General features: G+C 43.1%; 1 protein-coding gene across 11 annotated transcripts in view; it reads left to right on the top strand.

The window, feature by feature from the left end:
* The window catches only part of nrxn3b (neurexin 3b), a 321,992-nt gene that overhangs the window by 229,738 nt on the left and 65,884 nt on the right, over positions 1-26,370 (top strand). For all 11 annotated transcript variants that reach the window (XM_085245861.1, XM_085245865.1, XM_085245862.1 and 8 more), the window contains one exon: positions 8,273-8,454. In XM_085245861.1, coding sequence (XP_085101987.1) covers positions 8,273-8,454 — 182 coding nt within the window. The remainder of the gene's footprint in view (positions 1-8,272; positions 8,455-26,370) is intronic.

The raw sequence follows: 26,370 nt of genomic DNA, 5'->3' as shown, positions 1-26,370 counted from the left end.
TGTACAAAGCTTTGGAGAGAGATGTCACGACTATTTATTAGTGATATTTTTGTGACTTTGAGCTCCTACAAGCTGACTTGGCTCCGCCTTTGCCGTCCATCTGACGGTGTCAGCCTGTCTCCAGCATCCTTCCGCATCTTTCCTAGCTCGTACCTCCTCTCCTTTCATCTCTCCACAACGTCGCTCTCCCCTCTCTAAAAAAACCCCCACTGGTGGCAGTGAGCAGCATTAGAGTCAGCAGACAGGTCTTCTTTGTAGCCTAGAGAGCTGTGTAGATCTCAGCTGCAACCCCACCTCCTCCCTTTCTCCCTGCTCCCCCAGCCTCTGAAATCCTCTTCAGACCCCCTTCCCGCTTCCCCTTCCTTTTACAACCAGAGAGAATAGGAGCTGACATCTCCAGAGAACCGAGAAAAAAAATCATTTAAAGCCCTTCCTCTCTGTCCGCTTGCCGCTACAACAGAGAGGAGTGTCAGTAATGCAGCAGGAGGAGAGGCAAGAGGGGGTGGGGGGGTAGGAGGGTGAGACTGGCTGGTTTCGCGGTAATGAGAGGGGAGTTGTTATGGCTCAGCTTCTGCTGTTCAAGACTGTGTGTATGTGTGTGTATTTTCACTTCTGTGTACTCACATTTGCACCTTTGCAGTGTTGCATGAATCTGAAGTGAGGCTACATGACTGCTTTGTTAATGGGTGTCAGCGAGTCGATCTTCCCGTTCTTCTATAGCGATCTGAGGATGCTTTGACATGCCTGTGAGTAAGGAGCCAGTGTTACAAAGCCTTTTCCTGTTGCTCAGAGAGAGTGGGGGTGGAGGGGCTCGGATCATCTCGGGTTCCCATCGACACCGCTTGACTCTCTCTCTCTCCATCTGTGTTTTTCCTCCCTTCTCCGAGTCTTGCCTCCTTCCCTCCCTCCTGCAGCAAAAAGTGACTCTTTCCCCACTCGCTCCCCGTTCACCATCTCCACATGTTGTCGCTTCTGCCACAACCACACGATACAGATGGCAAATCAAGCTGTTCGTCATGGAAATATGTCAAGTATGTCCAATCAAGGGTGACAAGAACGGGAAACTTTTTGATTGAGTCCTTTTACTTCCTGTTGTGTTGTTGGAAGTACTCGTTCGGGGTTTATTGTTGTAGTTATGTTAGTAAAAGGAACAAAGTCAGGAAAGTAGCAAAGGGTTGGTGATTCATTAGGATCTGGTCAGATTTGCAGACTAACACTGGGTAACATGTTCATGTTACAGCTGAGTTATATGTTATTATAGTAAGTACCTGTATATACAGGTATGGGTTTCTGTTATTATGCTGTGTCCCATGAGTGTGAGGAAGTGTTTCTCATAAATTAGCAACAGAGTGAACAGTGGGTTATACAAGAAACAGTTGGTCCTAAACTTCTAAATTGAAATTGAGTTTGAGTGATTTATCTGCAAAACCAATATATCTGAAATAATAAGTATCCGATAAAATGGTACTGATATCATATCATTCATATCATATGTTCATTTCTAAGCCTGTGAAGTGGCAGATCTATAAACATTTGAAAGAGATGGAAGAAACACCCTTCAGCTGTGTTATTAGTGTTGACTGTTGCATGGTGTGTCCACCAGAGGGCACTCTGCAGCATCCCCTTTGGCATCATGACTTTTGGATGTTACCGTAACGACGACAAACTGAGTTTAACTGAGTTATCTGCCACTCGTTGTGACAGTAAAGCAAAATGCATTTCAAACTGCATTCATTTAATATCTTAGTGAGGTGACATAAATTGCTGCACATAACAGAAGTTACAGAAATTTTATGTGTTTCGTTAGTCTGAAAAAATCAACTGTCAGATTTACTGCACCTGGTATCGGTTCTAAAAGTCCTGTGTCAGTCAGGCTCTACTTGACAACAAATTAGATAACTGATAAATATTCTTCAAGCAAATCCTTCACTGGTCGCACCTCCGGTGTGAAGATGTGATGCCTGGAAAAAAAGGTGAAAAAGAGGCAGCTTTTTTTTTGATTTAACACACTAAATAACTTATAAGTTGACACACAAATCAGCAAAATAAGAGAAAATGAAAAACATTTTGGCCACACTTCCACAGACACTACACAGAGCACAATATGTTCCTGTTTACCCTCCTGATGTTGCAGCTTCTTCTCCCACAGCTGCGCTCCATCAGAGCTGGCACCAACAGCCACCTCCAACATAACTGGCACTAGCGCTAAATCCCACCGCAGCACAAAGGCCTCAGTTTCCCTTGGCGTTTTTTGGGCAAGTGTAGTACTATAACTGTAGTTTTGACTGTGGAGCTGCTGCCCAGCGGCTCAGACTTTATCATCTTGGCTGCTGGTGCAACTTCGCAGCCCAAGCAGAAGCTGCTTAAACCTTGGACTCACTGCGCTGCATTTGTCAGTTTAGCCTGGCTCATAAAGTTAGAATATGACTCTGACAAAATGTTATACAATGCAGAGCAAGCTGTACAATGCTCTGTACGTACTGTGTACACTGGGAAATAACTCTGTAGGCCATTATCGCCGTTTGTACTGGTGCTTCATATTTTTTCAGCCAGCTTTTTTGACATTTATGTACGTTTCTTTAAGAATACACACAAAAGCCGTCCTCCCTGTCCATAGCAGAGCCCAGAACACGCAGCACACATAAAGTTTAATTAGTCTGAATTATTAGAGTTTTAAAGAGCGATATTGCTATAAGCAAAATATGGTGGAAACCTTACATCTTTTGTTTGTCACAATCCCAACGCTTTGTGGGTCTTTACAGCTTGCTGTTTGCACATGCATCATAATACAGCTCTGGCTGCGCGGGTAAAACCACTTTGTGCTATATATGCTCAGTCCATTCTGTGTCTAGTTTTAGCTTTTCCCTGCTTCCATTACCCCTGGTTTTTGGCGCGTGAATCCATATAGTGCGGTAATGCTACAGCTTATTATAACGGGGAAACAGACAGTGTAAATCATTCGAGGCTGCCTGTTTCCTTTACGTAGCCGTTCTTCACGACACACCGCCCTTCATCCATCATGTTCTGCATTTTTTTTGTTCGGCATTGCTCTTGAGAGATGGGACACATGGCCACCGTGTGTGATGACAGCAGAGACACATGCAAACACGCACACACCGGCCGCCACAGAAGTCCTTTAAAGCACAACAACACACACACACATAGGTATCGCTGTAAAGCATTTTAGCTATTTCCTCTAAGCTTACTTCTGGCAGCTGATTGAGGAGCGGCGGGGAGAAGGAGAACGTTCAATCATTAGTCCTCCTCTCACTCTATCCCAGAGGGGAGAGGCAACAGTTGGAAATATGAATTATGAAATGATAAGAGGTTGTAAAATGGAGATAAATCCCAGTGATTACACAGCTCAGTATCTCACAATTTGATTCCTCTGCCAATGATTCTTTATTGTCACTGTGTGAAGGACAGCAAGCCTAATAATTCCCTATGTATGAAGCACAGCAGGGGAAAGTATTGTAATGATAGAGTTCTTTTGAACATGATTGAGGAGGCAATTACATTTTGCATCTCACTTCCAGGATGTTTTTTTTTTTTTTTTTGAGCTCCGCTTTCTTTTCTTCGTTCTCCGATGGCAGAAAATTCGACCACATCAAACCGTGTTTGTCTTCTTTCTCCATCCCCTGGGGTGCCAGTGCTGCAGAAAGCCCAAGAGATAACAAGGGGAAAAACATAAAAGCACATAAACAAGACACACACACACAGCAAGGAGAAAGGAGAGAAAATGTGTGCACTTGCAGATGTGCGCATGTGTGTGTGTGCATGCTTTAAGACTCACACTGGTCTATGCAAATGACTCTGAGCGTGCATGTGTGCACGCTTGCACAAAGAGTTGGAGTTTAGAGCATTTACCCGCTGCAGTTGTGTGTGCCTTGTGGGTAGCTGGTAGTGCCACCTTCCTCTTAGTGGTGTCTAACACACATGCATGCAGCACACACACACACTCCCAGTACTCCATCCAACTTAATCTGAGAGAGAAAAAAGCTCGACTAGCACCTCGCCCTGGCTTTTACTGTAGGTCTGCTGCCTCTAAATAGAGGGTTTTATCGCAGCATGGTGTGAGGTCTGAATACAACCAATATAACCGACATGCATCACGGCAGCTGCTCCGCTCCTTTTGCTCCTTTCCAGATATCATTGCTGGCTGCTGAAGTTCATATGTGCATGTAGAAGACAGACAGAGTGGAGCCAGAGCAAAATTCTCTTGTTGAGGTTGAAACAGGGAATTGAGAATTCCAGCGTATTCCCCTCATTTCTCCCCACACTGGTCAGGTGCATTGAAAGCAGTGACCTGCAGTGATTTCTGGCTCTGTGTGAAAATCCTGTGTCCTCCTCCCTTTTCTCCCTTCATCCCTTTAGTTTTGTAATGTCATGTGGGGGCTGAAGGACAGAACATAGCTCTGTCCTGCAGACAGGTGTCCTGACCTTCTGTCTGCTCTTCCACGCCTCAGGGGACCTCTGTGAAATAGAGGCCAAGGCTTTGACCTAGTCTCTACAGTTTGTCTCTAAACGGAGCCATGCTGCAGATGCAATGAATCACAACTCCTAGGGAGCAGCGCATTAGTATGTGGCCTTTATTTTCACAGCTATACTCCTTGCTTGTTTTCTTTAAAGAGAAATCGTTTGAAAAATTCAGCATTGGTCATTTTTCTTGTTTCAGAGATCTTCTTATCTCCAAGTCTATGTAGCACCAGTGTGTTACAATTAGATTTCAGATGGCCTCCCTCCAGTACCCAGTGGCCATAGCAAGATTGCATTATTCAAAGCTGGAGATGAAAGTCCCCTCTGATAGACTAAAATAACGCTCTCTACAGTCTGTACTGTGTGTAGATTTGATTCCTTTGATGATATTTCCCCTACAGTTAGCTTTTCACCAGGCTTCGTGGCTGTGAAAGCCCATGTGTGTATTTTACACATCATTTCTGCTATTTATTGCTTATTAATCCTCCAACCTTGTAAGCACTGATGGAGGGGGGGGGGGAGTTGTGGCCAAAAGTGATGGCTCATCTCTTAGAGAATGCCAAGAATGAGCACAGCATCAGAAGAAATAGTCTGTGGTAATTACAAGGGAGAAAGGAAAGGGACATTGGAATAGTTGGAGCGCGCTGAAGTGAGGAGGACTTTCAGACATTTCCAAGAAGCAGAGAACAAATTAGCCTGCTCATCACCTCTTTTATGCAGCCGAGTGAATTAAAATCCTAGATGCTGTCTCAAAATCTTTGTTGCATTGTTACCAAGAAAATCAAGGCGAAAATCGGTGCACCTGACCCTCACTTTGGTGTTTTGATCGGTCTTAAAATGCTTGCTGGCTGAAGTGAATATAAGAAATCAACATTTTCATTGCACTCAGACAACTTTCCCAAAAACAGAGACCCAGAAACGAAAAAACATTGAAGATTATTGTTCCTTAACAGTTTGCAGGACAGGTAAATGTCCGAGGACGTTTTAGTAAAGATATCTGAGAGCATGAGTGTGAAAATATGCTAGAAATGTTATAACACGCCATCGCTTACCCCTCCGCCCTCTAATTAGTCTCTTTGCAAAGCTGCTGAAATTTATATTGGTGCTCAGTACATCCACACTTAAATGGAAAGTCCCAGCAGCTCTAGCTTCAGTGAAATTATTCAAATCAAAGTCTTGACCTTGGAAATGTAGCCTGGCATGTGCATTCTCTCTTTTCAGCTGCGTAACAGTCACACAAATCTTTTTTTTCCCTTCATATGAGTATCAGAAATGATGCCATTCCCAGTACTCTTGCATGCATAGGCTGTTGATATGCAGTGGACTTCCTCTGCGTGTGGAAATGCAGCTGGTGCAGTCTGGGCCCCGGCAGGTTGTTAGGGAAATGTGCTACATCTCGGCGATCTCGGGTTCTTTCTCTTCTCTGTACTTGTGCAGATAATCACCCACTTGTGTGACTGAAAATGTGAGAAGGCATCATGTTCCCAGTGTTTGTGCGAATGCGCACGTGTTTGCACACTTTTAGACTGCATCACGATGTGCATTTATGTCTCCGTCAGCCCGCCCGCTCTGTGTGTGTGTGCGTCAGCCCGTTGTGCGTGTGGCAGCCTGTGTGTACTTCATGCTGAACATTGTCTTCTTGAAACACTAAGCAAATCTCCTCAATGTGATAATTGGCTCCCCGGGGTGCTTGTATCTTTGCTGCTCATCATCATCATCCCCTCCAAAAAAAACGAGTGTGTGCTAGATGAGATAGGCGAAGTTTGCTCGTTTGCCGGGGAAACTGATCCCTAGTCTGCCCGAACTCTTTTGGCAAGAAGAAACTTTGAGGCGATGAGACAGTGCAGCCAGATCGGGTGCAACCTGGCTGCAGGCTGCTGTCTGCCGCCTCTCGTAGCATCAGGGGCTTGTTTTCTGATGCACTGCAATGGGTGAAATATGCTATTTGAGGCAGGTGATACGCTCAGTAGTTTCATCTGCAGTAAAGTCTCTGACAGAAGCTGAATGATTTTATCACTTCTGTTCAGGAAAAATAAAAATATCTGCGTTAAAACCGTCCGTTTATGATTATTAGCTATACGGAATGAGGCGGATTATTCGAGGCTCGGTGCACGGACGACCTTCGCTGGTGGTTTGCAGTGCTGGCGCCTGAGTTGTGTAAAATACAGACCTGTTTGTGTGCCTGAAGGCAAATAGAGACGCTCATCTGGTCACTAGAGTCTCTCCCTCTTTTTTAGTCCCTCTCATCCATATGTTCTTGGAGTCCCCAGGGTATTATAGACCACAGAGCAGATTGTTGGCTGCTTCATTGGGGAAACAGCGAGACAGCTGGGCACCCATCACACGGCCAAACAGATGTTCAGGTGACTTGCAGAGGAAGTGAATGGAAAAGAGAAATGGCGAGGGGCGGGAGGTGATGCGGAAGAAAGGGAAGCCGAGAGTTGATGGAGGCAGCAAAAAATGAATTAATACATTGATGCCAGAACTCCGAGACTTCATTAGGAATCCAGCGTAGCCCTCTGAGGTGGGCCACACGCTTTCCGCTCTCTTTAGGCCACAGGAACCGGTTTTCTCCCATATTGATTCACCTACTAGACTATCTGCTGCAGGTCTAATGCCTCAGATCTCCCGATTATCTTTGGCTAAATGCGGACGAGACGGCTAAGCGGCTCAGGGAATCAACGCTTTAATTCAAACTCACCTCAGGGAATATTCAAAAGTTGGAACTGAATCCCACCCTGAAAACAAATAGCTTTGGTCTTTCTTGCCAGTTTCACATAATGATAAAAAAGGAAATCCACAAACAGTTTTCACAGATTCTCTGGCTGAGGGCCGAGCTTGATCCAGGCAGAGGCTCTAATCTGACACAAATCTGCATATACATACATACATACATACATACATATATATATATATATATATATATATATATATATAGATAGATAGATAGATAGATAGATACAATTCCCTACTGGTACTGACTCCTTTTTTTCAACACTGCATTTGTCAAATTAAACCAGACAAAAGTTCTTCGATCCCCCTCAGTCCCCCTTCTCTACTTTCTTGGGCCAACCTTTGTTCTTTGGTTGCAGGTTTCATGTATAATACATGAGGATTGGGAGACTTATCCGTTTCTGGCCATACCGGCTGTAATACCCTGGGAAGGGGCTATATTTAAGAGCTGGATAGGTCATAGATGGCGTCAGGGGAGCAGCTGACTTCTACCCGAAAGGTGGCGGTGGCTGAATAGCATTAAAATCCTAAAATAGAACTTGACACAGTTACATTGTTGCCCCGGCGAGGAAGCTGTAACAGAATTACCGTAGATTTAGCCCCTAATGGAAGAAGCGTTAATCCAGTTTTGTCAGAAACGTGTCTTGTTTGTGACAACACGCTGCTCCCTGGCGTCTAGTTAGTCTCTGTTTGCACATCACAGATTTCAGTTTTCACCTCTTTCTATCTGCCTCTATTTATCGTACGACAAATCTAATTCCTGTTGTTGTTGTTTTTTTGTTTTTTTTTTTGTTTTGTTTTTTCTAAATGACATCAGAAGCAGCAGTATGCGACATTACGTGATGGCAGAGCTTCAGTTCATCCTTTGTCTTTTTTTTTTTTTTTTTTTTTTTTTTTTTTTTTTTTTTTAATAAATAGGACAGGGGGAATGAATGAGAGAGAGAGGGGGAGAGAAAGAAAGAAAACCAAAGGGGAGAAGAGACGGTGAGAAGGGGGGGGAAGAGAGACAAAAAAAACAAAAAAAAAACTAATTCCTGTTGTTGTTGTTTTTTTATTTCCACAGCTGGCACGACCTACATCTTTGGCAAAGGAGGGGGTCTGATCACATACACGTGGCCCAATAACGAGAGGCCAAGCACCCGGACGGACCGGCTAGCCGTGGGCTTCAGCACGACCATAAAAGATGGCATCCTGGTCCGCATCGACAGCGCCCCACGTCTGGGTGACTACATCATGCTCCACATTGTATGTATTATTCTTGTCTATTCAAAATTCAGTGTGTTTCAAGTGTTTAAGGCATTACAACCAAGGTGATGACCACAAACAAACCTCCGATTCATTCCTTTCCTTGTGGCAATCTTCAGGCAAAATTCATCCCACAGTGCTCCGAATGATTTATACGCACGATGTAGACCCAGTGAGGAAAAAAAACCTTACTGCTCTACTCGAAGTCTTTGCTCATCCAGAATAACCCCACTTCTCCACCACAGTCAGGCTAACTCCCAGCATCTCCATACCTATATATACCTCTGTGCGCACACACACACACACACACACACACACACATGTTGGAGAACCATAGGAAACTGCGATTTGGAATTCTCAGCCAGTCGACTGTGCACCCGTGCAGCATCTTAATACTTTCACATCGCGACCTTGCATTTGGCTCGTTTACATAAGCATTACGCATTTACATAATCATCAACAGCAGCTTGATGAATGCAGTGTGGAATCACTGCAGCGAATGCATGTAGAGGTAGTGTGGTCGGGAAAAGGGACGAGTAGCTGGTGACGCAAAAAAAATACAAATAAATTAAGAAAGAAAAAAAAAAGATGCGATGATGAGGAGGAGCTACAGTTGCTAAAGCAGATTGAAAGTCTTTTTCTTCTTAAAGAGCTCCCCTCATCTCCTGAGTGCTGGCCATGTGGTGCAGAGAAGCAGCCATCTGCTCTGGAAAGATGAGGGCCAACAACGAGCAGTTTGGAGCTGCCTTTACAGTATAGAGAGATAGGAGTGTGTGCACGTGTGTGTGTTTCCTTGTGCGCACAGGTGAGAGAGGAAGTGGAGTGGCACAGGCAGAGGGAAAATAAAGACGTAGAGTGGGTTGCGAGGGTGATGTGAGACATGCCTCCCTGCGTGGTTCTAACTGATTGGGTAATTGCAGGAAACTCTAAAGGAAGGAAAAGGGATGCATTTTTAATTCTGCTTTTTAGATATGGCGGCACAGCTAGCCAAGCAGGGTATCTCGCATAATTTGGCTGCGAGTCATTGGGCGATGAATGTCTTCGTTCCTCCAGTCTAACGCGCTAATGAATTTATTAATAGAAAGAAAAGCAACTGGAGACTTCACCAGTTCATTCAGAGAGGCAGCGTGTTCTGAACACAGTGTCGGTTCTAGCTGCTCGCGTGGGAAACACTGCAAATATTTCAGATGATTTATTGACAGCCAAGGGTGTACAAACAAAGTGGGTTTTGTTTAATATTAAAAATGATTGTTGCCTTAAACTATAGAATAGTTGGCAAAAAAAATGCTCCATTACAGAGCAGAAAGCCGATGAACAAAGCGAGGCTTTTTGTTCGGCTGTGAGCTCGGTAATCGGCGTTGTCAGGAATAATCCTCTGCATGATCTCACCTCTAACGACTGCTGTTGTTACAGGGAAGCATAGATTATCATTTGCCTCACACTTTGTATGTGCAGTTGTGGGAGTATCAGAGACCCTCCTGTCTCAGGGAGTTGTGTACGTGTAGTAGAAATGCTTAGAAATTGAGATTTGTTATTAAATAATATTTCCTAATGACAGATATAACATCTTTGCTGTTAGTGTTTTTCATTTCGCAGTAACTCTGGAGGAAAAGGTTACGGGCTTTTTGCCTGTCGATTCTGGATTTATGTAGCTTCATCTTTACGGTTTATTAGACCGCTTCCTCAAAGGAGCGCGCTCTCTTGTCAGACTTTAACGTCTTTTCGATGACAGGATGTGGTCAACAAAAAGTAAAATAGCTTTTGTAGTTTTCTACTCCAGTTTTCTAACTGTGCAAAAGTCTTGAGCCACATATTTTCATCCATGGAAATGCAGAATACAAGGCGAAGGACAGAAGTCAGTATTTGGTATGCCCAACTTTATTCTTTACCACAGCTGGAACGCTCTCATGCAGCTTTCTTGTCTTTTCTTTAAGTAGAACTCAGGATTAGTTCTCCAGGCTTCTTGAAGGACATTCAAAGCTGTTCTTTGTTCTATTCTATGATCCCGCACTGCTTCACTAATGTTGAGGCCAATCGATGACTGATGGCGTTCCACACTGATGGTTTTTTATTGAAGCCGTCGCCAATCAGATGCTTTCCTACGGAGCCCCGCAGGGGACATGGGAGAAAAAAAATTAAGACGGACTTTTGCGAGATTTCGCAAAAGTTTTAGCCGCATTCTTCGAAGCCGACCGGGAGGTCGAGGCACGATGTGCCGGGAGAGCGGTGTTCCTCCCGGCTGTAGTAGGTCTCGACCTCCCGTTAGCTTCGAGATGGTGGGTGTCAGATCTCCGAAAACGTCGGAACACTTTTGCAAATATGTGATGTCTTGTAAACCGAGCAGGTATCAACTACAACTACATTCACGCCTCAAAATATCTTAAAAGTGTATTTTGTGACCCAGAAAGAGTAATATTACAACTAAGTAGCTGCCGCCATTGTTGGAATTCAACTTTTGCGAGATCTCGCAAAAGTCCGTCCTTATTTTCTCCCATGTCCCCTGCGGGGCTCCGTACTTTCCAGGTGGCATGATGGAGTGAACTCTGATGATACTGTTTTTCTGTAGACCCGCGCTATTGTATCTCCCTCCTGACCTCCTCCAGACATACTGATGATGATTTAAACCACAAATTTAGATTCATCATTAAATAAGACCAGTTACTGCTGATTTTGAGTCCAGCTTTTCAGTTTCCACCATTCCACTGACACCGTTTCCGATGAGCAGATGGATCAACTGAAGGACTGGAGGCATCTCTCAGGTCCTTCATCTCTCTTAAGAACATGACTTTCAGATACTGAAAGCAGCAGATGCAGTTTTTCAGCCCTGCTACATCTTCCTTTGTCCTCCATTTGCCCATTTTCCTCATTTTTAAGGACAAACTGCACACCATGCTGAGATGTGAGCTTTTAGCTAATACCTCTTTGGGAATGACGTTCTTGCTGCAAATTCCAATTTTATCTTTAGGAATTTTGGTAGATTCAGCTGCAGAAATGGGAAAGAATGACCCGTTTTTATGACTGACTAATATTAAAGTCCCTAAAAATACAGTTTCACACTGGTTCTTTAATAAGTTATCTGTTATGTGACACAACACTGGTTCATCCCTCGAGTTCGGTGTGTTTTTATGCTTGAATAATTTGTAGGTCAGTGTTAAAGGGCTCAATAATCAAGACTGCAACTTAACTATCGCTCAAGACCTTCAAAATTACAAGTAAGTCTGACTCAGACTTGGAAGCAAAATCTAAAGAAAACAGGGGTGGCTCAGGACTTTTACAGTTTACTGTAAGTGAAGGATCATAAACAGCGTGAGTGTTTCTCTGACCTTGATTTTAACGCATGTGTCTTCTGCTTTCAGCGTAGATAAAACAGCACACATTGCATTTTCTCTGCAGAGCCCAGAGCACTGAGACAAAACAGGCATCTTGAGGTGAGACCTAATCACAGACTCCCTCCTTAGTCTTCCTCTCCCTTCTTGCTTTCTTCATTATCTCCTTTCCGTGATTAGCTTACGGCTTGTTTGGCAATCATGAATTAAAATACTGATTGTAGTGTTTACATTTTAATCGCTAAGAACAACTGCGTGCTTGCTTTGAAATGCGAGGAGCAATTTGGCATAATTTTGGGAGGTGAGTGCGACATTTTACAATCGCCGGTAGCTCATTTAGGAGTTCGTCTGACGCGAATACAAAGAGTAAAACAGACGAGAATCCTTGTCAGCTTCATGTTGATAAGATAAAAACTGTCATATCATCCTGTTTGAATCGCAGATGACTTTTAGGTGCAAGACAAGTCAAATCTGGCTTGTGATAAGACTGCAGTGAGGTAGTAGTAACACACGTATGTGGGTACATGAGGTGCACATTAAAGTCACACGCGAGCAGAAGAACTTTCAGCCGTGGGCCAGATATATGATGGTTGTGTCACACAGTTTCTCTCTAGAGACTGTTTGAGTGCAGCTGAAGATTACCCACGATGTAACACACACACAGGCTCAGCATCAAAGAGTGAAATGCTTCAGAATCTCACCCGCACTGCATTTCTTTATGCCGAAAATCATCATTACAACAGCAGCGTCCACAGACAGACAATTAATGGCACAAAGTTAAAGAAGCTGCCTAATAGACGTTGACAAAACCTGTTTCTTTCTCTTTACAGCGATGACTCGGCAGGTGGTAACTGTTGTTAAAGGCTGGAATTTCAAAACTGTCAAAATATTGTCTGGATGTTAAAGGAAAAACATCCCAGTCTGCTGCTTTGAAGATGCAGTCTCACATCGTCTGTTTTAATCATTAGTGACTGCAAAAAATAAGACAGACGTTATTAATTCAGCCACTAGTAATTTACATACACATCATGTTCTTCAAAGTGGTATTCTGCTGTGTAAGAAGTTAAAGGGGACCTATTATGCTTATTTCCACTTGCATGTTTTTCATTCTTGAACTGCACAAGAGCTCACAGCTCTTATATGATGGAGCCTCTCAGTTCATCCACTGTCGTTGCTTCCTCAGCCTGTGGGCCACCTTTTCTCTGATTGGCTCTCCTCAGTAGACAGAAAGTCTGACCACATTAGGGCCGTCACCTCTCACTGACATCATACACAGACAGGAGTACAAACACCTGTCTGAAACAAGGTGTTTAGAGCAGTCTGAAGCTTCTGGCTCGCAGGAATTACTGGCACAGCTGCTGACCTCATTATTTGAAAACCAGAGAGAAGTCCAGGTCTGCGTTCTGATTACACGACACAACAAACACACTGTGCTCAGGCACCACAGGCATTCTTTGTTTTCTCTCCGACATTGTTCAAATACTACGGCGCGAGTGAGCCGAAGCCTGGTTAATCACGACTCGGCCGAGCCCGGATAAACTCGCTTGGGTGGAGTTGCTGTAGGTGACAAGTTGGAGTTGTGCGAAGCTGAAATTGAAAACGATCCATCAGGCTTCATGTCTGGCAGCTCTTTTGGTTTCTAATCAGGGGAGGAAAGGTACAGTAAGGCACCTGACGAGATAAATGCAAATATATGTTCAATGCAAAATCATTACGGTGCAAAATCCAATTACAAGTTCAGACATTTAAGTATTGACTGATCTCAGAGGCTTCTGTTCGAACCATAAAATTAGTCTTAGTAATGCTGACATTATTATTTGTTTGCTTTCTCAAACTTTGAGCTTGACAATTTTTTGTGATAACAGTGACGGGCTCCATAAAATGCCTCAAACACATAGACGTATGCTCCAGATGCGTACCAGATGTCACCAAGCACATGCAAAACACCTATATCCCGCCACCATCCATCATCCTCACTCCCTCAGAAAGATTCACCAACCAGCCAGCCTCGTCTCATCTAATGAAGAAACGGCACATGGAATTCCATTACCCACTTGAGTTTTCCCCTCATGCTAATTCACTGGGAGAAAAGGTGCGACTGCTGGATAATTGAAAACCCCAGTGCAGGCACTCAGTCACAAGATGGTAAATGCACCAGAGCGGTGTGTGCTTTTGCAATATACACGTGCATGTGCAAATACATACACCTTTATTGATTTCATGCAGGAGAACAGTCCATTCAGTTTTACACACTTTGCACATCCATCAGGTTTGTGTTTCTGTGTCTAACAGTGTCTCTTTGCCTCCTTCCGTCTCCTTGTGACAGAGCTAACGTAAGATGTTGGATGTGTACCTGTGTGCATCAGCGCGTATAGGGCCAGCAATGTATCGCTTCTATCAAGTTACTCTTGGCCCGGCAAGGAAAGATAGATATTATCTTGGTTACGGTTCACGGCCTCTGATAACATTACAGCTTCTTATTTTACTTTGTATTCCACCATTTGATTCCCTCCACGGAAATAAAGAACAGAGAAAATACACCTCGCAGCTGTTTTCACATCTATTTGCTTGGAGTACACGCAGTCAGCATTATGGTAACCTTGTTGGTAAATAAGTATTTTTATGAGGCTGAACAGCAGAGTCATTTTTATCTCCACTGCGTTATTGTTATTCATATTTTCCAGGAGATGCAGCACATTGTTTTAGCTCGTGGCTGCTGCCTAAACGCACAGCAAAAACATTATTACGAGAATATTACTGACTTTCACTTGTATCCTATGAAGTCAACATATGACACCAGATTATTAACATTACTTGGGTGAATATTTTGGGTGCTCACACCTGAAGATAGCTTGCATGCTTGCTAGCAGATAGCGTTTGGACAAACTGTCGTGTATTTATACAAAAAGAAGCTGGATTTTGAAGGAAATGAGGTATTTTGACACGATTATTTAAAATACAGGACTAGTGGCAGGCTTCTTTTGTGAACTCGTAGCAGAATTGTATGGATGATGCTGAGGCAACGCTGATGAAGCGCACAAAACAGAAGCTAGCTTTGTGTGGTTGATTTAACTTGTTAGGAGGCCAAATAGATTAGATGAATTACCTGAGCACTGTAGGCTTTATATGCACTTTATTTCCCATTATGTAGAGAGCACTAGCAGCTTCTTTTATACACTCACAGTCGACTTTTGTTACCTCTGCTTTGGCCGTTTTCTAACGCCAACACCAGTCTGAATTTCCTTCAGCTGTTAGTCTCTTCCACGTCTTACCAGAACACTCGAATAGAGCGAGGTCATCATTAATCATTTTTGCAGCACCCGTTCTTTTATCACACTGCGCTGTATACTGTAGTGACTTGAGATGTGCTATAATATCCCATTTAAGTAATGTCGTCAGTCTTTTACTTAGCTGAATACACAAAAATGTTAACATCAAAATATACTATAAAATTGACGAGTCTTAGCTTATTTAAATAAATTGAAATATTGATACAATGTTACTAGCACATTCACTGTGGACACATTATGCACACCTAAAGGAGCTTCTCTGCCATAGTAACGCATGTCATGAAGCTGCTGGTGCTCAGTTTTTGTGCTGATGTTAAAGCTACTTAATTGTTATTGAATAAATGTAGGTGAAACAAATGTATCCTGGAGCTTTAGCAGACTAGAAGATTATAAAATGTACGTAAGGTAAAAAAAAAAATAAAAAAATCCCCCAAATCGTCCCTAAACTGACTGGCTTGGATAAATCTAGTGCTCAGTAATACGAAGGTAACATGGGACCAGGTCAAGGCTGCAGGTTTTCAGCGTGACATCAGCTTTTTGTGATTAGATTAAATGCAGTTTCATTAAGTACAATGCACAGAATAAACTAAAGTCTTAAAGGTCATACAATTACACTTTGACTCTGTGTCCCTCAGTGAGACAGACAATAATACAGAGCCATTTAATTAATTACTACCAACTGACAGCAGTGAACTCGGGGCACCGAGGGCTCCCGGGAGTCTGGGCCTCGAGGTTGCTTCACCTGCTTGCTAATCCAACCTCGTGTGCAGCGCTTACTAATGAAAAAAAACACATACATAAGATTTTGTTGTGCGTTAAGAGAAGCGGAAAGCTGCCTACAGTGCTGCAGTGTGAATATGAATGGGCTGAAGTCACGCACGATTGCATATATTGCAAAGTACCAGGAAGTGTTTGTTTTTTTTTTTACATGGTTTTCTGTATATTTATCGAGGGACTAACCCTGAAAACCCAATATTGTAGTGGCAGAAAATTACCAGGACTTTGATTTACTCTTGAGAGCTCTTTGCATTCGAGCTACAAGGTATCAAGTCATACGTTAAAGTACTTTTTTGTGTCCTGATTTACAGTTGTTTGCTCCGCCAGAAAAATATTTTCCCTGACATTCGTGAATTGACACAGAATAATCAAGGAACGAGGGTGGGAATGTGGTGCTTGCGGGTATTAATAATTAACAACATCAGCAGGCACCTTCACTGTGACTGAAAACACAGGAGAAAAGGATGCTCTGACACACTTAAATGCACATTACAAGGAAAGCCTTTTTGTGTCTTGTATTTTTTTTCCAAACAACACATGCATGGATACACCCAAACATATGTAACACGGGTGCTTGTACTCCTTCTTTCTCTCTTTCTGGCTCAGCACCCACATATTCACCTTGTGCCTCGCGTTCCGCTTTGGCCACGTACATGCAGAAACACGCACACGTTTCCACAGGCTCCTTCAACAAATTTTCACACCACGGCACACTGACACTCCAAACATGATACGAAGGCTCTTCAGAGACATCTGCCTGTCACTCATCCATGTCATCCAAAGGCACTTTTGGGAGAGCAGTTTATGTAGCAGACCTTCTGGTACACACACACAGACACACACCACATTTGGGAGAGCTACAGCAAGTAATAACTGCTGGGGTTAGACAAACAGGGCACAGCATTATTACAATGTACCCATGTGGTCTGTGGCCTTAGCCCTGGCCTCAGCGATGTATATTTCATGGATTAAGATGAAAAATTCAATGAGCTACAACAAACTAGTGTGCCTGCCTCGGTCTTCTTTGCTCTGTGACAGCCAAAGCCCTGGGGTATGCTTGTATTTTCACAGCTTCATGGTGGGACATGAATTCCATTCGCACTGTGATGAAGAGACAGAAGAAGAAGGAGATGAAAGCGAGGTGGAGCCGAGTGTCGCGCGCATTCGAAAATGTAAAAAGCTGATACAGGAATTTGAATGGAAATAATAAAAACTAAAGAAACAGAAAAAGTGGGAGTAAAGAGGGAGAGTTTGGGAGAGAGAGCGATGTTGGGTATTTTAGAATTCAGAGCAGGATCAGAGACAAAGTTGGCTCAGATAGGTCTCGGCACACGAGCACATTGGCTGTGAATTCGGAATTATGTGTTGCCTTTCTCTCTCGCTCTGACGCCGCCGCACCACCACCACCCGTTTTCTCCCTCTTATCTCCCACTCCTCCTTATCTCTCTCGCCCTCCCTCTCTCTTTTTCTGCACTATTGTTTTCACACTGAAGGCTAGATCGAGTGCCGGTCATTCAGCTGGCTTCAATCCGACTGCAGCGTGAATAACAGCGTTCCTAAAGCTCCCGGTACAGGTTCTACTGACTGAGGAGGTGGACAAAGTCCTTTCAGTGGCAGCCATTTCCATTTCAAAACCCTGTCCTCCTCACTAAACAACAATTTATTATAGCAACAATATTTGAGAGTGTTCGTCCTGACACATTTTTGGGAAGATACCTTTGGTTTCTCACTCCTTCACTAAGCACTCGGTGTTAGATCTATCACAGGGCGCCTGTGGCTCAGGAGGTAAAATGGATTGTGCACCAATCCGGCGGTCGGTTGTTCGATCTCTGCCTCCTCAGGTCCACATCCTTGGGCGGGATACTCAACCGCTCACAAAGGGAAGCATCAATCACAGTGTTAATGAATATTTGTGTATATATGTGCTTAAGCCATAGAATAAAGTGGTGTACGAATGTGTCTGAATGGCTGAAGCATCTTCTTTATGTTGTTCCACTCAGCGGTGTCAAAGGTATCGTCCTACAGCTTCATCTGTATAACACTTATAAAAATAGCCCGTTTAGAGACGTTTGTGGGCTATAAATAATTAGCATAGCCACTGTGGGTGTGCATGGTAGCAGTGCAAATCCTTCACATTCATTACATTAGCCAGTTCTTAGAAAGGCTGTTATAAACATCGGTAAGCAAGAAGCAGGACGTGTGAAAAAGTGATTGATGAGCTGATAACAAAAATTTAGAAAAAAAAAAAGAGGCATATTTCCCTCAGATCAGCTGCTTGATGTGTAAAAAGGGCGACGGTCTGCTAACTGTATGTAAAAGATGGTCATAACCACCATGTTGTCACCCTGTAATAGCGTTGTGCTTTCCCTATTATGGGAACAACATGTTTGCTTGTTTTGTTGTGTTGTGTTGTGTGTCTGTATGTAGATGGTTACAGTGTAGGATCTTCATAAACTGAAGTAAAGCTAGTGTTTGTTTCATCTTGGTGTTTTTAAACCGGACGTGAGGAGGGAGGTCTGAACCTGACCGAGACACTGAGGGATTGTAGCCCAGAGTCTAACCTGGTTTGTTGTCTGTTGACTCCATCATTTGGACTATATTTTACACATTGAACATCAGATTGTATTTAATTAGACTTGAAGCATAAGAATATGAGTAAAAATGTTTATTGTGGTCACAAATCCAGTGAGAAATATGACATCCCACCTCTGGATGTTAGTGAGAATGCTTCCTAACTGCAGCTTCACTTCTCAGTTCTGGCTCTATCTACCTTTTATACGCAGTCTACTAAGTCACAACATTTCTCCTAAAAACAAATGAATTTAATTAGCTTCACTTTCTTATATGACACAGATGCTACAGTATCTGAGATCAGAGCGCGTCACTTCAGTCGGCAGCATCCTAATTTCTTCTGTTTATCCAGCTGCAGATGCAACGCTATGCGTACTTGAACGCTGAGCGGGGATATCTTCTGACGAACACCTAATGAAAGATCAGAGGGATTTGGAGTCGACCGGGGTGTCTCTCACGCACAAGGCTAGGAGCCGTGTCAGCTCCAAAGACACTCCTAAATCCTCCCGCGAGGCTCGGCATTACCCCGTTACAGCCACTTTCTGCTCCCCCGCCGTCTCTCACCTGAGCCGTCACAGGACAAAGAGTCAGACAGAGAGTCAGAGATGGAGGGAGAAGGAGCGAGTAAAACGAAATAAAAGAAAGGGATTCACATTTAGGCAAATTGACTCTTTCGGATTATTGACGAGCAGGAGGGATGATGAATTGCAGGCCAGCTCAAGTGATAAACGTCAACATTAGAAAATAAATCTAGCGGAAAGAAGGCGAGAAGAAAAAAAAGGCCTTCTGCCTTCCGTATCAGCAGCAGCGTGGCAGATTGGCTGCCTCGCAAACACGCGCACGCTCACGTGCATCCACGTACGTGCACGCTGCAAATGTATTCATTGAGGATTAAGGACCTGCTGGTATCAAGAAAAAGCTGCATGAAGTTGTTTTTTTCTCACTGATAAAAAATAGAGGGATCAAATTTGAGTGTGAAACTCACAGATGGAGTGAGAGTGAGTACCTGTGCATTTTAGAGCGTGCCAGTTTCTATTTATTTAATCCTGCCCTTATTGACTGTCACCATGACAAAGCCCTATTGACAAGGTGACAAAAAAAGACTATCACTTTTTTTAAGAAGGAAGGATCATCACTATACCAATCTATATGGATAAAAGATATTTCCTACTGGATGGCTCGTATACAGGATTATTATAAGCACTGAATCACTGAAGGTTATAGAGTTTATGCCAGAGTCATATTGATCCTCAGATGTTCTGGGTAGGCAGCGAGGCACATGGCCAAGGACATGACAGGCAAGTCTTCCATCCTCACATCTCTTGTTCTGCTCTTGCATTGCCCTCAGCCATTTTCTCTGTCTCTTCATTGTGGTGAGAAAAAAAAGAATATTTTCTATTTTTAGCCTCAGCTCCACTTCTGCAAAGCCCTCTGTCTACGTCCCAGCACACACACACACACGGACAAAGAACATTTCCTGTCAGGTCAAAGTTTTCTTTGCAGAGGCCGTGGCCCCCAATTGAGTCCAGTCTGATTGGGTGTCCATTTCTGGTGATGACCTTTTTATCCTGATGCCTGGGGACTGTGGGATGTGCATGCGTGTCGACTGGTTTGGAGATTTTCTGGCTGGTTTGAAGTTTCTCACGAAGTTTTTTTAAGGTTAGGGATCAGGGGTTAAATCAAAGAAAAACGAGAGGCAAAAAAATGCGCTGCAAAACTTTGAACTCGTTTTTAATCAATACGTGATCCTCATTGCATTCTGGTAGTTATTTTCTGGTAGAGTGCTCGAGTTTAATTTTCTGCTCTTTAAATCCAATATAAGCAACACACACACATGTGGTGGAAATATCGCAAAGTAATGTCTTGTTGTCTGAATTTGGTTAATCTTCTGGAGAATACAGATACTTTATTTTACATGGTTTTCTAATAATTAAAAAAACATGTATTGCTGTTTGTGATGTTTATCTTCAGGGTTCTTGGGAATATCTTTGCTCGTTATTATGCATTTTCAAATGAATGAGTTTTATCAATATCCAGGAAAAGCTCAGTTGGATGCCAAAGCTGTCAGTCTGTAGCTCTGCAGGTCGACTTTATGACTACAAAAGTCTAGAAAGTGTTTTAAATAAATAGTTTAATTTAAATTGATCCTTTTTTGTGCCATTTTCATGATTCTTCCAACTGAATTACAGTCATGTGAAAAAGAAGTATTTACAGTACACTGTGTGCTCCTGTGTGCACCCAGCTATCCACTAACTTGCAGACCCACATTTAGCAGCAATAACTTGATGTCCTTGTTTTCTGCATGACTGTATCAGCCTCACACATCATTAGGGATGGGTATCGAAAACCGGTTCTTGTTGAGAGCCGGTTCCCACTGTTTCAATTCCTTGGAATTGTTTGCCATTTTTGCAAACGATTCCCTTATCGATTCCAGTCGCCCTGAATGACGTCACCACGTTGCGGAGCGTCATTTACCTGGCAGGAAACACGACGCGTAAGCGGCTCAAACGCTCAAAAGTTTGATTATACTTTACGAGAACGGATGACAACAGGGCAACTTGCAATACTTGCAAAGTAGATACTTCATTTAAGGGAGGAAACACTACGAATATGCAAAAGCATTTGCTCACAAAACACGCGATGACCTTAAATGAATGTCGTGTTTTTAATTCCGCTGCAGACTCGTGAATCTCAACCCAGCAGCAGCGGTAACGTTTGCACATCCTCTCCCGTTAATGCGGCAGGAAAATAATCAGCTAACAGTGCATATTATGTTAGCGCGATCTGCCTTATTACAAAACCTGCCATTACTGTGCATTTAGTGACCATGATGAGAGAGACAGAGTCTGGCTCAGATGCTGGCAGTTCTCGCTGCAGTCTACCGGTAGCGTCTCCTTTCAGGCCAGGATAGACGAATGTCACCGAGCAGTGACTCAGTTTGTGGTCAAAGGCTTGCACCCGTTTGCCACAGCAGATGATTTTCAGTAAGTGAATGTGTTTAATTGTAGGCAGGGACATTACTGGATATTCTTGTGTAATTGATACATAATAGTTTATGTTATACTTTGTTATTGCTACAGGAGAATATTTATTTTATTATTTTACATTTACAATGTTTTTTCCTGGGGACCCTGCGACACCCCATTGAAGAGCCGTAGGCTGGATCTCTTAAGATCTCACTGTTGGGTTTGTAAGGCCATGTTACTCCTAAATTTCTATCTTGTTCAAAGAGAAGATATAAAACAAAGTTCTAAGCTACTCGACCTTAGTGTTCTCCTTTTTTTAAAAGAATCGATAAAGAATCGAATCGTTAAACAGAATCGAAAATGGAATCAGAATCGTGAAAATCTTATCGATACCCATCCCTACACATCATTGTGGAGGAATTTTAGGCCACTGCTCTTTACAACATTGCATCAGTTTATCGAGTTTTCCAGGCATTCGCTGATGCACAGCTTTGACCAGCACGGCTGAGGTCTGGACTTTGACTGGGCCGGTGCATTACCTCGATTCTTTTCTTTTTCAGCCATTCTGTTGTAAATTGGGCTCATCGTCCTTCTGCATGACCCAGTTTCAGCCAAACTTTAGCTGATTGACGGATGTCTTCATATTTGATTCATGGTAGACTTGATGACTGCAACGTGTGCAGATCCTGTTGCTGCAAAATAAGCCCAACTCATTGTCCCTCCACCACCATGCTTGATGAGAACACTGGTCCAAAAGGTTTGCGGCTTGTTCAGATGTAGCTTTACAAACCTAAGCTGTGTTGTCATGTTGGCTTTAGAAAGAAGCGGATTTCTACTGTAATGAACTGTAACACTAACATGCTGAGGTCTATCTGAAATGTAGGTCTTTGGTTTTCTGCAGTTTCTGGTATCAGACAAACTCAGAAAAGCAGAGAAAAAAGTTACTTTTTCTTTACTTATGTGCTGTTATGTCGCAGATTTATTGTTTAATTAAAACTGCCAATTGTTTATGAGCATCATATCAAGATATTATCTGTTATAAATTTGCAAATGTTCCATATTTATCAGGAACGCATTAACTGTGAAATTTTTTAAACAGGTGTTTGCACTGATGAAACAAAAGAACAGTAAGTCCTCCAGCTCTTTATCTGTGAACGCACATTCAATTATTCAAAGCCGATTCAAAACTGATGGGACACAATAGATAAACATGACCCACCGGCATGTCAATCTACGAACATTATTGCTAAGGATTGTCTTATTGCATTGGAGTCACACTGGGTTAAATATGTACACTTGGGTTTTAAGGGGTATTTATTATTTTCTTCTTTTTTTTGGGTTGTATGGAAGCCCCAAACGCAATTTCATTGTTCTTGACAATGACAATAAATAAATAAATACTAAATACTATTTACTGACAAATAACACAAAAAGTATATTTTGGCCATTGCGATGCTTGGCAGATAAACTAGTCTTTATGAAAACAAATGAATCAGGTGGTTATCGCTTTGAGCTGTTTGCACACAGCCAGACAAGTTTTCTCCATTTATTTATTTCATTTTATTAAAAACAAAAAAGGACTGAGTGCACTTGTGTGTGGCGTGCGCAGTATCAGAACACCCTCTCATATTACCAAAGTTTCTTCTCTAGAAACATCCTTGGAGATCTTTTTAAGAGGAACTGAAAGTACAACTGGATATTTTGTGAGTGCATTTAATGAGAGCGTGATTCATCCTGAGGGGCTATTGCAGTGAAGTGGCCATTTGCAAAGCAGCAGCGCACAATGAAAAGATGCTATTAGTTACATCAGGATTCAGTGTTTTTTGTGCTTCACCTGCATCTACCGTGGCTTAAAAGTCAAGATGTCTCAGCCTGTGCTGCGTTTGACTGGTTTATGGAAGTCGAACGCTAACCATGCGCACTAGAAATACATAAAGAAGATTTTAAAGTTAGATTGCGGTGATCACATATAAAGTAAAAAATATGCACAAAGCTCACCAAGCAGGATTTTAAAAAACAAAATTGTGAAATTAGTGTCCGCGCACCCTGCAGTCATGCCCGGTGCAAGATCTAAGGCTGTGGTCGTGACAGTATGAGTCAGCACAAAGATGGCCGACGTGAAGCGCAGCTTTCTTGACCCCCTCTGCTCCTCCTGCTCTGAGTTTCACAAGATCCCTTTGATTGAGTTGGTTTGAAGGCTGAAGAGCACATGCTTAATTCATTCTTCCCACATTATCTTTAATTCATTCACATCTTGTGAGAACATGGCAGGCAGGCCAAAGAAGAGAAAGGGAAGACATGCTTGCCCCGACTTTGATGGTTTAACCAGCTCATTCGCTTCACACAGAACTGCTTTATTCATCATATTCTCCTCTCCCCGTGATAAGACACATTGTCTTTGATAAAGGGATGTGCTTGTCACACACATGATGTAATTGCACACAATTTAGGACCAAAAAAATCCGTATGTGGCTGTTGTTGAGTTGCCCTAACCTGCACGTGTGTTGGCTGTTTCCCAGCAGGCTTCTGCCTGGACGGCAATTAATGTCATTTGGACTGAAGAGGGACCTCGTGACTCATTACATATGCCTTATGCACAGAAAAGCCTCCGAGGGGCTTCTCCTCTTGTGTAGCAATGCTGCCACTTGGGGGATGGCACAAGTTGGATAACACACTAATTATAAAATTCACTATGAAAAATGTCTTGTGCAGTGCTGGCAGGGAGGAGATTAAACCCTGTTTTGGCTTCAGTTTACTTTAACTTCTAGTGCCTACAGACTGCTTAGCTGCTCGCGTGGATTCTGTTGGGTTTTGCCATTTGTGCAAATATTGTCTCGACGCCTGCAGTGCAAGTTTTTGAAGTTTTATTTCCTGAACGGCTGCATGTTAACCACGTTATTGTGGAGGACTACAATAGGCCTAAGTTAAAAACAACTTGCTTTGCATTTCATTGTCAGCTGCAGGAGGAAAAACAAAGGGTTTTAACAGTGACTGGTGCATTTTTATTTTTGGCATTGCAGCGAGCATTATCGGACATTATTTAGCTGTCAGGAAAAGCTCGAAGGAAGGCGTGAAACACATCATGTGCATTTTTATGCTATAACCTGTGTCAACAGTCTCACCGAACGGACAGGAAGGCCCATCTGTGCCTCGCATGGCTGATTCTGGTGGGCCTCCCCTCTTGACTACTGTAACCTGTTCACAGTCCTGGCTCAGTGGAGCGCGCACTGACAAATAGCGGGAGGGAAAGGTTGGCAGAATGAGATAGAGGACAGAGACGGTGAAGGAGAGGAAATGTTGATGGGGAGAGAGAGGAAGAGGGAAGGGCTGGAGATATGGACAGAGAGAGAAAGAGAGGCAAAACACGCGTAGATAGAGGAAGAGCGAGTCGGTGCAGTGTGTCTAATCTCCCTCCAGGAGCGACAGTGTAAGGACACCTATGACAGATAAACTTACCCGACAGCGAGCCCAAAATGACAGACACCCACTGGGACAGTCTAGGCTCCAGAATCTTCACAGCATCTAACAGAGGGAAGGAGGCAGCACCTGGTTTTCATTCAGCACCGGTGGGAGAGGCAGAAGAAGGTGGAGGCTGGGTGGTGTTGTTAGTAGGGCGATGTAGCAGGGAGGTAAAAGGGAAAGAGTGAGTAGAGCCGTGTTTGCTCTGGTGTGCTGAACACAAATGGGGAAGGGAGTAGCAGCAGGTAGTTTTGTTTTTCTTTGCTCAGTCTCCTCCTTTCACTCCGCTGCAGATTGTTAAGATGTTAAAGTAAAAGCTCGACTAGACACGTGAACTATTTGTCACCAGTTCTTTTTGGATTTGGACTGAAATTGCACTAATCCGATTCAGATTTTGTTGGCTTGCTGTCTCTGCAGTTGTACAAAATGTACCACACATCTCATTATTTGGAGCTTTCAAAGAACACGGACGTTTGAAGATAAATTACACCATAAGAAAAAGTTTCTGACCTTGCGTTTCCACATATGAATTTGGGGCCAGAATAAACCAGAGTAGTGTTCAAGTTGCGGTGGGTCTACTTTATCACCTAGTGCTCGCAAGCTTGTTAGACCTGCTGGTGATCATCTACTGTAATACCTTCTTGCTGTTGCTTTGGTTACTAGCTTTTCACAGTGATCTATAGTTTGTGTAAAAGCTGATAGTAAATGGTAAAACTCAACTTGCCAAGTTGTAGTCAAAGTGTAAAAGGTGTGACACAAACCAAAGATGAAGAACATTCACAGTCAAAGTTGATGCTTTTGAAATCCCTGCTTGCAGCTACAGTAAGAGATGGATTTTACTTTAACCTCCTAGGACAGGGGTGTCGAACTCCAGGCCTCGAGGGCCGGTGTCCTGCAGGTTTTAGATATCACCCTGGGTCAACACACCTGAACACGTCTAAAACCTGCAGGACACCGGCCCTCGAGGCCTGGAGTTCGACACCCCTGTCCTAGGACCTCACGTCCACATATGTGGACATCACATTTTGGGTTGCCAAGACCAAAATACTAAAGTTTACTCTACACGGGCCTGATATCCACTTACGAGGACGTTATACTGCCGCTGTCCTGTCGAATGCCCTTGTAGAGTAAAATCAAGTAAAAAGATAATTCTTTGTTTCTACATTGATCAGGTCCCGATCAGCCCAGATATCAAAGAGAAATTGAAAATGCCACGAAAGAGTTCAGGTCTTAGGAGGTTAAACGTGAACATTCTCTGCTTCTGGTCCACAAGGTTCACTAAGGCTCAGCACAATTTGTACAATTAACCAAAGGACACCTGGTTATTTGTCACTTTATCATAACTGCCTCAGAAATCACCAACACTATAAACATAGTGAAAAGGTCCAATCCCATGATTTGAATTATGAGAGGTAAGTTTTCTTCCCTGTTAACATTCGAGTCGATGCAAAATTAGAGTCGCTCCGTTTTGAAGTCAGCTTCAAGTGGCCGTTTGCTGAACTGTTTGCAGAACTGTAGTTTTTGCCA

This window comes from Mchenga conophoros, linkage group LG15 (assembly GCF_057382185.1).
Source record: "Mchenga conophoros isolate Kocher_MC1m ecotype Shallow Benthic linkage group LG15, M_conophoros_male_GT1.1, whole genome shotgun sequence".
NCBI lineage: Eukaryota > Metazoa > Chordata > Actinopteri > Cichliformes > Cichlidae > Mchenga > Mchenga conophoros.
The sequence above is the reverse complement of the archived record's forward strand: the minus strand, read 5'-3'. Positions and strand labels throughout refer to the sequence as shown.